General features: G+C 42.4%; 2 protein-coding genes across 2 annotated transcripts in view; both read right to left on the bottom strand.

The window, feature by feature from the left end:
- Nucleotides 1-3,059, bottom strand: part of LOC146960667 (tripartite motif-containing protein 16-like) — a 52,535-nt gene extending 49,476 nt beyond the window's left edge. Inside the window, exon 1 of the mRNA XM_085772171.1 lies at nt 1,362-3,059. Within this exon, the coding sequence (XP_085628297.1) occupies nt 1,383-3,053 (1,671 nt within the window). The 5' untranslated portion in view covers nt 3,054-3,059 and the 3' untranslated portion in view covers nt 1,362-1,382. The remainder of the gene's footprint in view (nt 1-1,361) is intronic.
- Nucleotides 3,060-10,292: 7,233 nt separating this feature from the next.
- Nucleotides 10,293-12,646, bottom strand: LOC146960669 (tripartite motif-containing protein 16-like). The gene has a single exon (XM_085772170.1). It carries the CDS (start codon nt 12,275-12,277, stop codon nt 10,607-10,609), a length of 1,671 nt encoding a protein of 556 aa, XP_085628296.1. The 5' UTR covers nt 12,278-12,646; the 3' UTR covers nt 10,293-10,606.
- Nucleotides 12,647-14,901: the final 2,255 nt, after the last annotated feature.

Raw genomic sequence — 14,901 nt, forward strand, 5'->3', positions numbered from 1 at the left:
TATTTCATAGCTGTTGGGACCAGTGCCCGGTGCGATTGCCCGTGGCCCTAATTATGGGGAGAAAAAGTTTTGGGTAAATATAATTTTCCAAAATTGCAAAATCTGTTTGTGAAAGTTAGACAGCTTTATTGGGATCCTGCTCACCTTGAAACCACATGTTAAAATAAAATCTAAACCTCATAGTTTTTCAAGCAATGACCTTGGAATGTGGAACCACATGGAGTTTGGCAGGATTTCTTTTCACAGAGCCTGCAAAAAGCTGCTTCTCACTCTGCCATCTTGGATCCTACGGAAAGTAAAGTTACACTCATTAAAAACATGAACCGAATTGTACAAAAAAAAACAAGATACATGCTCCACTGCATAATAAAGATGCCCAATAAATAAAATAAACTGAAATACAAATAAAACAGGATGAGGCAAAGTCAAACTTTATTTCAAAAGCACATTTAAAATAACAGAAGTTCCCAAAATGCAGATTAAAAAAAAGCATATGTGTGTTTGTGTGTGTGTCAAAGAGACAGAGAGAGAGAGGGAGAGAAATGAAAAGCAAAACACAGGAAAGCACAGAAAGCTCCAACAAAGAAAAAAAAGTGATATAGTGGTAGTTAATAATAAACTTTACCAGTAGTTCAATAGAAAATGGTCCAGTTCAAAAGCCACCGTCTTTCAACATATAGCATACATGTAGCAAATTAAGATTTCTACACACTCAGGATAGTAAACTGAGAAAACCTCCAAGACTTAGATCTTAGCATGAGGCTTGCTCCGCGTAATCTTAATTGTGATCATGTTTTCCATCATCTCGTCTTTATCCTGGTATCCACTTCAGTTACATTCACATCATTCACACATTTTGTTTAACATGAATCTCAAAAATGGAAAAGAAAATAACAAATCATCTCGTACAGTAATTGGTGATTATCATAAAACCCCAGAGACCTTATTTATGGATGGATTTAAATTTCAACATTTGGTCTGACACATCACTGTAAATGCAATTCTAGATTTACAAGAAAATATCCCAATAGCCCATGCAGTGTAAGATAAACAACAACACAAAAACACATCAACACAAATATTCAACAAACGTTAAGAGAAGTTTCTATTTTCATGTGGAGAAATGTGAGTTTAGGTAAAGAAACATCATCATGAGCAGTGATCTCCTCCACGGCTCCAGCTCCACCTCAACAAACTCAAACATCAACACAACAAGAAATGACAAGAGGTCAAAGTCCCGCCCACAATGTTTGATTGACAGGTGATCTCTGTGCAGTGCAGAGACACAACAGCAATGAGCTTTTAGCAACAAACATGGAGACTAAAGAAAGTGATGAACTAAAATACAGATTTTAACCAACTGCACCTTCAATGATCTTTGTCTATTTGAGTTTACACAACTCTGCTGTGGTTCCATTAGACCAACCAACCAAAACTCCAGCATGTAGAGGCTGAGTGAATGTGGTCTGGACTCTGTGGAGGAGAGTCATGGTTTCAGAGACGCTGTAGAAGGACAGAATACCTGCTCTGTGATCCAGGTACACTCCTATTCTGGAGGACTGAGGACCTGAGACTGGAGTCTCGATGTCATTGAACCAAAATGTGAAACTGTTGTTGTGACAATTTAACATCCAAGATTTGTCATTACGTCCAAACAAACTTTTACACCCTACTCTGCTGATATTCTTGTATGCGACTGCTACATTAACTCCTCCTCCTCTCCACTCCACCTCCCAGTAACAACGTCCAGTCAGACACTCTCTACTCAGGGCCTGATAATATTCAGTGAATATGTCTGGGTGACTAGAATAAGACTGATCTTTACCCATGAATTTTACTTTCCTGTTTCCCTCAGATAATAACAGACGTGTGTGTGCTGTGTTTGGATCCAGTGTGATTTCCTGTGAATATCTTAAGAAGTCAGCTCTGGTCCTGGGCTCTGGTGGTGACAGTAAAACATCCACTTGAGTCTCTGTCAGTGAGATGTTTGTCCATGTGTCTCTCAGAAGGTCCTGTAGTTGATCTCTGAGCTCTGACACAGCTGCTGTCACATCCTCAAAGTGTCTGAGAGGACGGATATTGATGCTGGATGAGTGTGTAGAAGGACTGAGTGCTGACAGTGAGGGGTAGTTGTGTAGAAACTGGGTGTGATCCTCTGTGTGTGACAGCAGCTTCAGCTCAGCGTCTTTCCTCTTCAGCTCAGTGATCTCCTGCTCCAGCTTCTTCTGAAGCTCTTTGACTCCACTCACTTGAGTTTCCTGCTGGGATCTGATCTGCTGCTTCAGCTCAGAGCTTCTTTTCTCCATGAGACGGAACAGCTGAGTGAAGATCTTCTCACTGTCCTCCACTGCTTTATCAGCAGAGCCATTGATGGCCTCCACCTCCTGTTGAAGCACCTTCACATCTTTCTCTGTCTCCTGGATTCTCTGCTGGATTTTTTGTCGACTCAGCTCCAGCTCGCTCTGCCTCTCAGTCCTTTCTGCTGCAGCTGAGACTGTGTCGTGGCCTTTATGTTCATCCACAGAGCAGAGATAACAGATACACTGCTGATCAGTGCAGCAGAACATCTTCATCACCTCATCATGACGAGAGCAGATGTTCTCCTGGAGCTTCTTGGAGGGCTCCACCAGCTTGTGTTTCTTTAACTGAGCTACATCATAATGAGGCTGCAGGTGTTTCTCACAATAAGAGACCAGACATTGCAGACAGGACTTGACAGCTTTGAGTTTTATCCCAGTGCAGAAATCACAGGCCACATCTTCAGGTCCAGCATAGCAGTGATCAGCAGGAGCAGCTTGGAGTCCAGTCTTCTTCAGTTCCTCCACTAAAGCTGCTAACATGATGTTTTTCACCAGGTCAGGTCTTGGTATGAACTTCTTCCTACACTGAGGGCAGCTGTAGATTTTCCTCTCATCCTCTTCATCCCAGTGGGTTTTAATACAGTTGAAGCAGTAGCTGTGTCCACAGGGAATAGTCACTGGATCCTTCAGTAGATCCAGACAGATGGAACAAGAGAAGGTCTCCTGGTCCAGATGAACTCCTTTCTGCGCCATTTCACCTCTCACAGACGACGACTGTCTGAAGAAGACAAAGGTGATGAGGTTAGACTTTGTTCCAGTAGGAGGAGCAGTTTGATAATTTGTGCTGAACCTTTTATTTACAGTCCTGGGGTCTCATTTATAAAACTGTGCATGGGATCGTTACTAAAAGTGTAAGTACGCCCAAAAGCAAAGTTTTGCATGCGCCAGTAAATATTCAGATTTATAAAACCATGCGTACGCACACTTGAAAGCAAACTTCCCTTTATAAATCACAGAGTTCCTACAAGTGTGCGCAGCTGAATCCGCTTCACGCTCTGCCCTGTACACGCCCTGTTTTAACCCTAGATGTTTCAGTGCAAACCACCAAATGAATGCGATCTGTATGTCAATGAGCCTGACGTACTCTTGTTCTGTCGGTGTTGTGAATTAGCTGCAGGTGTGAAAGTGGCGACGTGACGTGTTTCTGCAGCTGTTAACGGCGTCGGCGGCTCAGAGCGCACGCGGTGTCGTTTTGGTGCGCTGCCCTCTCTAATGCTGGACCCGGTTCGGCACATAGTTACAACAATGACAACAGTTCGAATCTGAAACGAGTTATTAACCATTCATCATGGTCTCCCTCTCCCTCCTTTCTCCTGCTGCCGTGCCGTGGTGCAGAATTACTGTATTCACACCTGTTTAATGCGCACCACCAAATGTTAAAATGATACATTGTTTCATTTTTCAGTTAGTGCGGTTGCGTTCACACCTGCTTTTTGTCACTCGGGACCAAACTTGGAGAGCGTTGTGTCTCCATGACTACCGGTTGGAATCTGGAAGCGCTGATTGATACAACTTTCATGATGGAGACTCAAGTAGGGCCGGTTGGTAGCTCTGGTCATTTATTTCTATATTGTTTGCATGTATAACTCTGTTTGGTACTTCCGGCTGGTTTCCGGTTGCGTTCACCCAGCTCGGTCCCGTTAGTTCCCGGTTAAACGTTAAACGCGGGCGGACCTCTGCTGCTCGATCAGCTGCTCCGCGGACCGGAGGGACGGACCGCCGACCTGTCGGTGTCTGAGCGGACTCAGCGGACACGCACCGACCGGCTGCCCCGCTGCCACCATGGCTACTATTCTAAAGCCTTATCACAGTTAGGCTATCACTCCGCGTCAGGCACGTATGACCATAGACATATAAAGAGTAGACGCCGCATCGAACACTGCGCCGCGAGAAATGCGGCCGCCATCTTGAACCGGTTGTTCTACTCAGTCGAGCAGCAGAAGTAACAGGATGCAGAGCAGCATATTATTTCTGTTCTAATCAGCAGAAAACCATCGAAAACAGCTGGCTCTGGGGATTACTTTTCACAAATAAGATTGAACATTACTATTGGTTGTATTTTGTGAATCGAATATTTATTTATTTATTCTCTCTCCTCCCTCTCTCTCTCTGACCTGATATGAATTGATTCTCTGGTTTATATATATATTTTTATTTTCTCTAACATATAGCTTTTATCTCTATATATTTATTCATTACAGGAATGCTGCTCTCTGATCAATTGCTGCTCTCTACGGGCTGTTAAATATTTCCATAGACATATATACATGGTTATTTCTGTATAATGAATGGTCGTCAAGTGTAACACACCGTTGCTAGGGACGCCGCTCTGATCAGCGCAGCGCAGAATAGAGAAACTATGCAGGATATTTACCGTATGTTTCATTTTTACCTTCAGTAAAAAGCTTCGGACTAATAGTGATGTTAGATAAATGACTTGTAACCTGTTACAGAGAGAGTAGAGGCTCCTTCCACATCCTGGCTGAAAACCAAACCTGCTGATCAGAGCCTCACACAAACACGCCCCATAAACCTATAATATCTTGTTTATGACAGATAAGACTACACAAATAGCAACACACATTGTAACATGTGATAATCCATCGATCCAGTTATTGATTATTAAAGCCTTTGTTGAAAACAAATGGGAGGAGGCTCAGCAACACAGCGGAGAAGAGACCAGACAGGCAGAGATGTGCTAAATTATAACATTTATAAATCGCTAAAAGTATTTTGATCAAAATTATGTTTCAAATGAATTATTTCACTCGTACGCCGTGTAATAGGCGGGATAATGTATAGTACGTTACTGATTAAATGCACTCACACTAGTGAAACTATCAATTGCACCTACCAAACAGATAAACTGAGTGGAGCGGTAGACCGGTCCAAGATGGCGGCCCCACCGCTCGTCAGCGCCAATAGGCCCAGCGTTTGATGCGGCGTCTACTCTTTATATGTCTATGCGTATGACTGGTGTGAATGGAAGTTATTGTCATGTATCCATGACAACGGACTGTTAAAGTCCGTAGCAAAAGACAGCTGATGTTTTTACGATGTTAAAAAATGGACTAAAGTAGTTGAATTCACACGTTTAATGTTAACTTTCACCTCCGGGGAGGGTTAACAATGGTAGAGGGGACTGAGCAGTGACTTTCACCTGAAAAAAAAGCAGAGGAAAAGACGAGATACAGAGCTAACTTGGAGCTAACGTCCGGAGAGGTGGGACTATTTATTTCACAGTGGGGCGTCGGGCCGAACAACGCCCCTTAGCCGTGGTATAATGAGCATGGCCTGTCGTGATATATTGCTTAAAGGGATAGTTCACCCTAGAATGATATTTCGCTCATTATCTACTCACCCTCATGTTGACTAAGGGCTGGAAGAAGTCTCAGAGTCCACCGTCCCTTCTCTGAGTTACAGGGGGTCTCGGCATAGCAGTGCATGTCCATATAACGGTTGCAAAGGGACACCGGAGCTCTTCGTAAAAAAACACACACAAAAAAACATCCAAATACCTCCATGATGCTCGTATGTAATGTCCGTCTTGTGCTGAAGCCCCAAATTGCGTAATTGTCCCGAAAAAAATTAAATAAGTCTATATTTTAAGCTTGTTTGTAGCGGAAGCTTCTCGAAGCTCCTCTTCCTGGTCCGTCCAAATCTCGCGTGATTCGCAGTAACCGCACTGACGCATGCTGACGCCGGCGCAAATCACGCGAGATTTGGACGGACCAGGAAGAGGAGCTTCGAGAAGCTTCCGCTACAAACAAGCTTAAAATATAGACTTATTTAATTTTTTTCGGGACAATTACGCAATTTGGGGCTTCAGCACAAGACGGACATTACATACGAGCATCATGGAGGTATTTGGATGTTTTTTTGTGTGTGTTTTTTTACGAAGAGCTCCGGTGTCCCTTTGCAACCGTTATATGGACATGCACTGCTATGCCGAGACCCCCTGTAACTCAGAGAAGCCACGGAGGAATCTGAAACTTCTTCCAGCCCTTAGTCAACATGAGGGTGAGTAGATAATGAGCGAAATATCATTCTAGGGTGAACTATCCCTTTAAGTATAAAATAACAGTATTTTCAGCAGGGGTCGTTGCCAGTTCAGTGGTGTGTCCATGGATGGTCTATAAGACCGCTTGTTAACTGCTACTATCCTAAATTTTGCACTGTAAAATGTGGTTGTATTTGATCGTTAGAAGACATGGGCCAGTGAATTGGTCTCTGTGGTCCAGATCAGTCTCTGTGGTGTGGCTTTTCTACTCTGATTCCCCAGAGCTGTTAAACTAGATCGTACTAAATATCTAGAAGTCAGTCTCTGTCTTAGGGCCTTAAAAAACTCCAGTAACTCACAGAGCTGATAAATGTCCCATCTGAAGCTGTCTGAACAACTACAGATGTGTAGTGATGCTGCCATCTACGCCTTCCTACAGGCTCTACAGACTGTTAAGTTCATGTCATGTCGCGCACTTCCCGCCATTTGAGTCAGATTCCCTCCTCACGCTGAGGCTGAACTATTTAAACCTACGGCCGTTCTAACCGTTTTAGTTCTCAAACAGGCTGAACAAATGTTTGCCTCGGCTAAATACGAAAATATCAACGAATTTCACAACAAGGATTGGGATGTCAACAGGATTTACACTGGGAAGAGGATTTTTACAAGTCTCAAATACAGTTCCTGGAAGGTGAGTGACTATATCTCAGTTAAAAGACATGTAACTTTATATACAGTATACCTTACTGTACTTTTAGCTAGCATTAGCCGTTCAAGCTAGCGAGAGCCATTAGCTACATAACTAGCAACAGACAGAGGGATACCTCAGTCATTGAGTATTAAATGACACTGTAGAGAGCAGGTACAAGTACTTACAGACTGTTCCGGCGTTTATTTGTTCCTCAGACAAACAAAGCAGCCCAAGAGGAGCTTTGTGGAGGAGAACGGGTCCGGATGTGAAGGCTGAGGGACTCAACCCGGGCAGTGTTACTCTCAGATCAAGAGGACGCCCAGGTAAAAATTGTACTTTGTTATGACAGTGTGAGCCGTCACTGGCACTGTAAGGACTTTGCTGACCTATGACTCCTGACAAAGGTGCACACTTGTGAGGAGATCATGAGCAACATCAAAGGTGTCCTTAATTCACTCCACCTGCTTCCCAGTCACTACACAGGGGTAAGGTGACACACCTGAGACTGGTTGTGGCTGATTGACTGGGTGCCACCATCTCTGCTTTTACTTTTGCTAAGGAAGTGCAAAAGATGTTAAGAAAACACTACACAAGACATTAAGAGAACTTTATATTCTGTATTTAAAGCCATGCTGCTGTTATTGTGTTTGCATAACAATTATTTAAAGACAGGGATTGTTTGTAAATCCTCCCCCCCTGTCAGTGAACTGGCCCATTTAGTGGGAGGGGCCAAGTGGTTAAGGGGTGAGCTGAGGCTCAGTCCTCTCTATAGCCGTGTTTCCACTGCAGGAGTTCCTGGTAAAGGGAGGGGGTAGGAACTTCTACAGGAACCGTCCTCTCACTCGGCCCTCTCACTGGCCGTGTTTCCACTGCAGACAGGACCCCGCGATGACGTTATGAGTTTCGATCGCCGCTTCGCTGTGCGACAGTTTCGACCGTGACGTCACCCAGGCAGGTCACAAACAAAAATCATAACAACAACGAAGAAGAAGGATGGAAGGAGCTGAGGCGGTAGGCGCGTTTCTGGTTTGTGTGTTTGTGCACATGGCGGCTGATTGTAATCCTGCTTGAGTTTTTTTTTTTTTTTTTTTTTAACTTTTCTCTGCATTGTTTTGCAGCGTGATGGATCCCCAGTGTGTCGAGGTGCGCTGATATTTTCATTTCGCCGCGATGACTCAAACCCCCTCTGAATCTCCTCGGTGCCGTAGATTGCAATCAATGTCTGCACCTCATCGTCGGCCCATTTGTGTACATCTTCCTGCTGTTTTCTTGTTGTTTACAGCGGTGTCTGCTAGGCTAATGCTCCCCTTCTGCTCCCCCTTTTAAAAATGCCGGTTGTTTTGGTTCTTTCTGGTAGCGTCAGAGCCTGCTCTAGCTTTAGCCAATCAACGCCGGGTTAACCTCGAGCCCCACCCAGGAGCTTTTCAGGGCCGAACGGGGTACCTACCCTGGAGTAGTTGTTTGTTTGATTATTAAGTCATGACTGTAACTTTAATTTGCTTAATTTTGCCATAGTTAATTGATTTGAGTTTCTTAATTCTAATTCATAATTTCAATTAATATATTCAATGTGTTTAATTGTGATTACTTATAGTTTTCTCTCTTTTTACAGAATATGTTGGTCTATTGTTCACTGAACCACTTGGGTGAATAAATGTTGTAAACCTGAAGCGTGTCTTGCCATCCTTCTCATGTTAATCCGGGTCAGAGGCCATCCACTACCCATACCTGAGGCAGAGGTGTGACATTTGTATACAATGTTGGTACAAAAGATCGATACAATTAAATAACACTGTTCTGATAATTAATAGAAAAAAAGAGCATCCAGTGGTGATATGTTTCGGCTGAGTACGGAAAACTAAATTTGTGACATTGCGGTAAGAAAAACACCCAAACCCTGCCAACATGAAGCGAATTCAAACAAGATACACCCTCCACTACATAATAAAGGAGCATAATCATTAAAATAAACTGAAATGCAAAATAAAATGCCACAGTATCAGCCAGTTTCTGTGTCTGTGTCTCAGAGAGAGTAGAATGGAGGGCAAAACACAAAAAAGCACAGAAAGCTCCAATACAGAAAAAAAAATGGTAATAGTTAATAAACTTCACCAGTAAGGAAAGCAGTAATACTACTTGTAGACAATTCAAATTCCTGCACACTCTGGATAGGAAATTGAGGAAACCTTAAAGTCTTACATTTTAGCATAAAACTTGCTCTGCATAATCTTAATTCTCATGTTTCCCATCATCTCTCATATGTGTAATCCTTGTTCTTTCACTAAATGTCAAAGATCTTGTATCCTCTTGCCTAAAGAATACCTTCAAAAGTATGCACAAGAAAAATATTTACTCACTGATAATACTATATATGGAGAATCATTTATTCACTTAGTTACATTCACATCATTCACACAGTTTGTTTAACATGAATCTCAGATATGGAAAAGAAAATAATAAATCATCTCGTACAGTAATTGGTGATTATTATAAATCCCAGGATGGATTTAAACAACAATATTTGATCTGACAAACACATCATTGTAAACGTAATTCTAGATTTTTTTTTTTGTTACACACTAAAAACAAAATATCCCAATACTAGCCCATGCAGTGTAAGATAAACAACATAAAAACATGTCAATGTAAATGTGATTTTAGATTTATCAGTGATAAAGGAAGATCTTGTGATTTCTCTGTTAAAGCAGAAGTAAGTGATATATTTGTGTTAATATAAGTCTTAAATAGTTATATCTTCCGACAGCAATCACTTACATAGAGTGTTTGGACTGAAACACGGGTCTGTCAGTCACTCTGCTCTGCTCTGAGCCGAAGAGAAAACATTTATCGTATCCTACAGTTTTTATCCAATGAGGAGAGAGAACGGCATGCAGGGCTGTGTGTGCAGCCAAGGAACGCCGTGAATGTGGTGAGGTAGCGACGAGGACTGTTATGGTGCGTTCAAGGAAACTCGTATTTTTCCGACTGTGAAGTGGTACCAGTTCGATCTGGTACGAGTTCACCGGTCGGAAGTTACGAGTGGCCGTTATAGTGACTTTCACCGGTAAAACAGGTCGGAAAAACACGAGTGGGTTGCCTGAAACGCTACAAAGTCGTAAGTTGTGACTTGAAGCTGTAATTTACGATTTCAAAAGCCTGCCTGGAACGCAGCATTAGCGAAAACGACCGGACCACTTACTTCTGCTTTAAGGCCCGAACAACACACAAACACATAAACACAAATATCCAACAAACATTTAGAGTTCAGAGAAGTTTCTATTTTCATGTGGAGAAATGTGAGTTTATGTAAAAAAAAACATCATCATGAGCAGTGATCTCCTCCACGGCTCCAGCTCCACCTCAACAAACTCAAACATCAACACAACAAGAAATGACAAGAGGTCAAAGTCCCGCCCACAATGTTTGATTGACAGGTGATCTCTGTGCAGTGCAGAGACACAACAGCAATGAGCTTTTAGCAACAAACATGGAGACTAAAGAAAGTGATGAACTAAAATACAGATTTGAACCAACTGCACCTTCAATGACCTTTGTCTATTTGAGTTTACACAACTCTGCTGTGTTTCCATCATCACGGAGCCAAACTCCAGCATGTAGAGGCTGTGTGAACGTGGTCTGGACTCTGTGGAGGAGAGTCATGGTTTCAGAGACGCTGTAGAAGGACAGAATACCTGCTCTGTGATCCAGGTACACTCCTACTCTGGAGGACTGAGGACCTGAGACTGGAGTCTTGATCTTGTTGAACCAAAATTCATAACTGTCGTTGTCACAACGTAACGCCCAAGATTTGTCACTACGTACAAACCAACTTTCTCCCCCTGCTCTGCTGATATTCTTGTATGCAACTGCTACATAAACTACTTCTCCTCTCCTCTCCACCTCCCAGTAACAACGTCCAGTCAGACTCTCTCTACTCAGTACCTGAGGATATGTAGTGAATCTGTCTGGGTGACTAGAATAAGACTGATCTTTACTCATTAATGTTACTTTCCTGTTTCCCTCAGATAATAACAGACGTCTGTGTGCTGTGTTTGGATCCAGTGTGATTTCCTGTGAATATCTTAAGAAGTCAGCTCTGGTCCTGGGCTCTGGTGGTGGTGACAGTAAAACATCCACTTGAGTCTCTGTCAGTGAGATGTTTGTCCATGTGTCTCTCAGAAGGTCCTGTAGTTTATCTCTGAGCTCTGACACAGCTGCTGTCACATCCTCAAAGTGTCTGAGAGGACGGATATTGATGCTGGATGAGTGTGTAGATGGACTGAGTGCTGACAGTGAGGGGTAGTTGTGTAGAAACTGGGTGTGATCCTCTGTGTGTGACAGCAGCTTCAGCTCAGCGTATTTCCTCTTCAGCTCAGTGATCTCCTGCTCCAGCTTCTTCTGAAGCTCTTTGACTCCACTCACTTGAGTTTCTTGCTGGGATCTGATCTGCTGCTTCAGCTCAGAGCTTCTTTTCTCCATGAGACGGATCAGCTGAGTGAAGATCTTCTCACTGTCCTCCACTGCTTTATCAGCAGAGCCATTGATGGCCTCCACCTCCTGTTGAAGCACCTTCACATCTTTCTCTGTGTCCTGGATTCTCTGCTGGATTTTTTGTCGACTCAGCTCCAGCTCTCTCTGCCTCTCAGTCCTTTCTGCTGCAGCTGAGACTGTGTCGTGGCCTTTATGTTCATCCAGAAGGCAGAGGTGACAAATAAACTTCTGATCAGTGCGGCAGAAAATCTTCATAACCTCATCATGACGAGAGCAGATGTTCTCCTGGAGCTTCTTGGAGGGCTCCACCAGCTTGTGTTTCTTAAATGAAGGAGAATCATAATGAGGCTGCAGGTGTTTCTCACAATAAGAGACCAGACATTGCAGACAGGACTTGACAGCTTTGAGTTTTCTCCCAGTGCAGACATCACAGGCCACATCTTCAGGTCCAGCATAGCAGTGATCAGCAGGAGCAGCTTGGAGTCCAGTCTTCTTCAGCTCCTCCACTAAAGCTGCTAACATGGTGTTTTTCACCAGGTCAGGTCTTGGTGTGAAGTTCTTCCTACAATCAGGACAGCTGTAGATTTTCTTCCCATCCTCTTCATCCCAGTGGGTTTTAATACAGTTGAAGCAGTAGCTGTGTCCACAGGGAATAGTCACTGGATCCTTCAGTAGATCCAGACAGATGGAACAAGAGAAGGTCTCCTGGTCCAGATGAACTCCTTTCTGCGCCATTTCACCTCTCACAGGCGACGACTGTCCGAGTTTCTGTTGCTCAGAAGTGAAACTAGTTTGAGCTCTGATCTCAACAACATGTGTCTCTCTAGTGAACGGGGCCTGTCAGCTCCTCCTCTTCACCACATGTTGGTTCCACCCATCTTCAAACTGTAGATCTGAAGGGGAGGGAACAAGGAAACAAATGAACAGGGTGGAGCTCACTGTGTTTGAGAGCAGGAAGAAGAGGGAGATGATCAGGTTGGACTTTGTTCCAGTAGGAGGAGCAGTTTGATAATGTATGTTTAACCTTTTATTTACAGTCCTGCTCATTTCTCATTTGTCATCAACTCATTTTCTGATCTTTTGGTTTGTTTTAAAGGTTTTATAATCAGCTCTGAATCAGAGCTTCTGCTTAACAGGATTTAATTAAACTATTGTAAGTACTGGGCCTTATACAGTACACAATACCATTATAATGTTGACTTTTGTATAATAATGAAAATGCTAATTCCAATTTTCAGAGCCAATCACATTTACAATTATACAAGGAGCAGATCCTCACTTGACATACAGTATGATGTATTGTCATATGTCAGTTGAATAAAATAACAGTATTTTCAGCAATGGTTGTTCAGTGGTCTGTCCAAGGATGTTTTCTACTTCTAATTTTTTCACTTTAAATTGTAGCTTTATTTCATCATTAGAAAACATGGGCCAGTGAATTCCTATGGTCTTTGTGGTCCAGATCAGTCTCTCTGTGTGGCTTAACTACTCATTCCCAGAGCTTTTAAACTAGATCGTACTAAATATCTAGAAGTCAGTCTCTGTCTTAGGGCCTCAAAAACTCCAGTAACTCACAGAGCTGATAAATGTCCCATCTGAAGCTGTCTGAACACCTACAGATGTGTAGTGATGCTGCCATCTTTCTACGTCTTCCTACAGGCTCTACAGACCGTTCACTTCCCGCCATTTGAGTCAGATTCCCTCCTCGCGCTGAGGCTGCTGAACTATTTAAACCTAACGGCCGTTCTAACCGTTAGTTCTCTAGCTGGCTGAACAACTTTTTGCCTCGGTTAAATACGAAAAAAATCAACGAATTTCACAAGTGTTGGGATGTCAACAGGATTTACACTGAGAAGAGTTTTCTTTCAAGTCCCAAATACAGTTCCTGGAGGGTGAGTTACTATATCTCAGTTAAAAGACGTGTAACTTTAGTTTATTTCTAACGTTACGTTACGTTTAGCTAGCACCAGCTGTTCAAGCTAGCGAGCCGTTAGCTACATAACCAGCAGTTGAGTTCATGTTTACAATTGTTTCACAACGCTTTTTCCCCCTCTGCGACAGACGGAGGAATATCTCAATCACCGATTATTAAAAGACACCGTAGCGAGTGTGTAAGTACTTACCGCCGGCTGTTCTGGTGTTTATTTACGTTCGTGAGACAAACGAAGCAGCCCAGCAGGAGCTCTGTGCGGGAGAACGGGTCCAGATGAGAAGGCTGAGGGAGTCGAGCTGGGCAGTGTTTTACTCTCCGATCAAGAGGACGGCGCCCAGGTAAAAATTATACTTTGTACAATGTTGGCAGAAGAGATCGATACGATTAAATAATACTGTTTTGATAATTAATAGAGAAAAGAAAAAAACAGAGCTTCCAGTGGTGACATACGTTCAGGCTGAGAATGGAAAACTACAGGTGACATTGCGGTAAGAAAAACAGCCAATCCCAGTGCCAACATCATGTCACATGCACCACAGACGTACGGAAGGTAAAAAGTTACATTCAGAAAAAAAAAAATCATGAAGCAAATTATAAACAAAATACACGTCACCCTCCACTACATAATAATGATGCATAATTATCAAAATAAACTGAAATCCAAAATGAAATTCCACAGTATCAACCTGTGTGTGTGTGTGTGTGTGTGTGTGTGTGTGTGTGTGTGTGTGTGTGTGTGTGTGTGTGTCAAGGAGAGAGAAAGAGAAATGTAAAGCACAAAGCTTCAACACAGAAAAAATATTGATAACAGTGATAGTTAATAAAATTTACCAGTAGTTCAGTAGTAAGTGGTCCAGTTCAAGAGCCACTGTCTTTCAAAGTATAGCATTCATACATGTAGCAAATTCAAATTCCTGCACACTCTGGATAGGAAATTAAGGAAACCTCTAAATCTTCGATCTTTGCATAATACTTCCTCTTCATAATCTTAATTCTCAAGTTTTCCGTCATCTCTCATACGTGTAATCCTTGTTGTCTCCTGTATCATAATGCCTAAAGAAAACCTTCAAAAGTAAGCACATCTAAAATATTACTCACTGATTCTTATACTATAATCATTTATTGACTTCAGTTACATTCACACAGTTTGTTTAACATGAATCTCAGATATGGAAAAGAAAATAATGAATCATCTCCTAATTGGTGATTATAAAACCCCAGAGACCTTATTTATGGATGCATTTTAAAAAACAAGATTCAATCTGACAAACACATCACTGTAAAACACTGAGAACAAAATATCCCAAAATCCCATGCTCTCAAACCAATCGCTCTAAAAGACTGATTTTCGACTAAGTGCAATATTGTTCAATAAGGTTGAATTATGGGGAGAAAAAGTTTTGGGTAAATATAATTTTCCAAAATT

The sequence above is a fragment of the Trachurus japonicus genome, unplaced genomic scaffold (genome assembly GCF_045865225.1).
Source record: "Trachurus japonicus isolate A0001 unplaced genomic scaffold, Traja_1.0 AP030142.1".
NCBI classification, from domain to species: domain Eukaryota; kingdom Metazoa; phylum Chordata; class Actinopteri; order Carangiformes; family Carangidae; genus Trachurus; species Trachurus japonicus.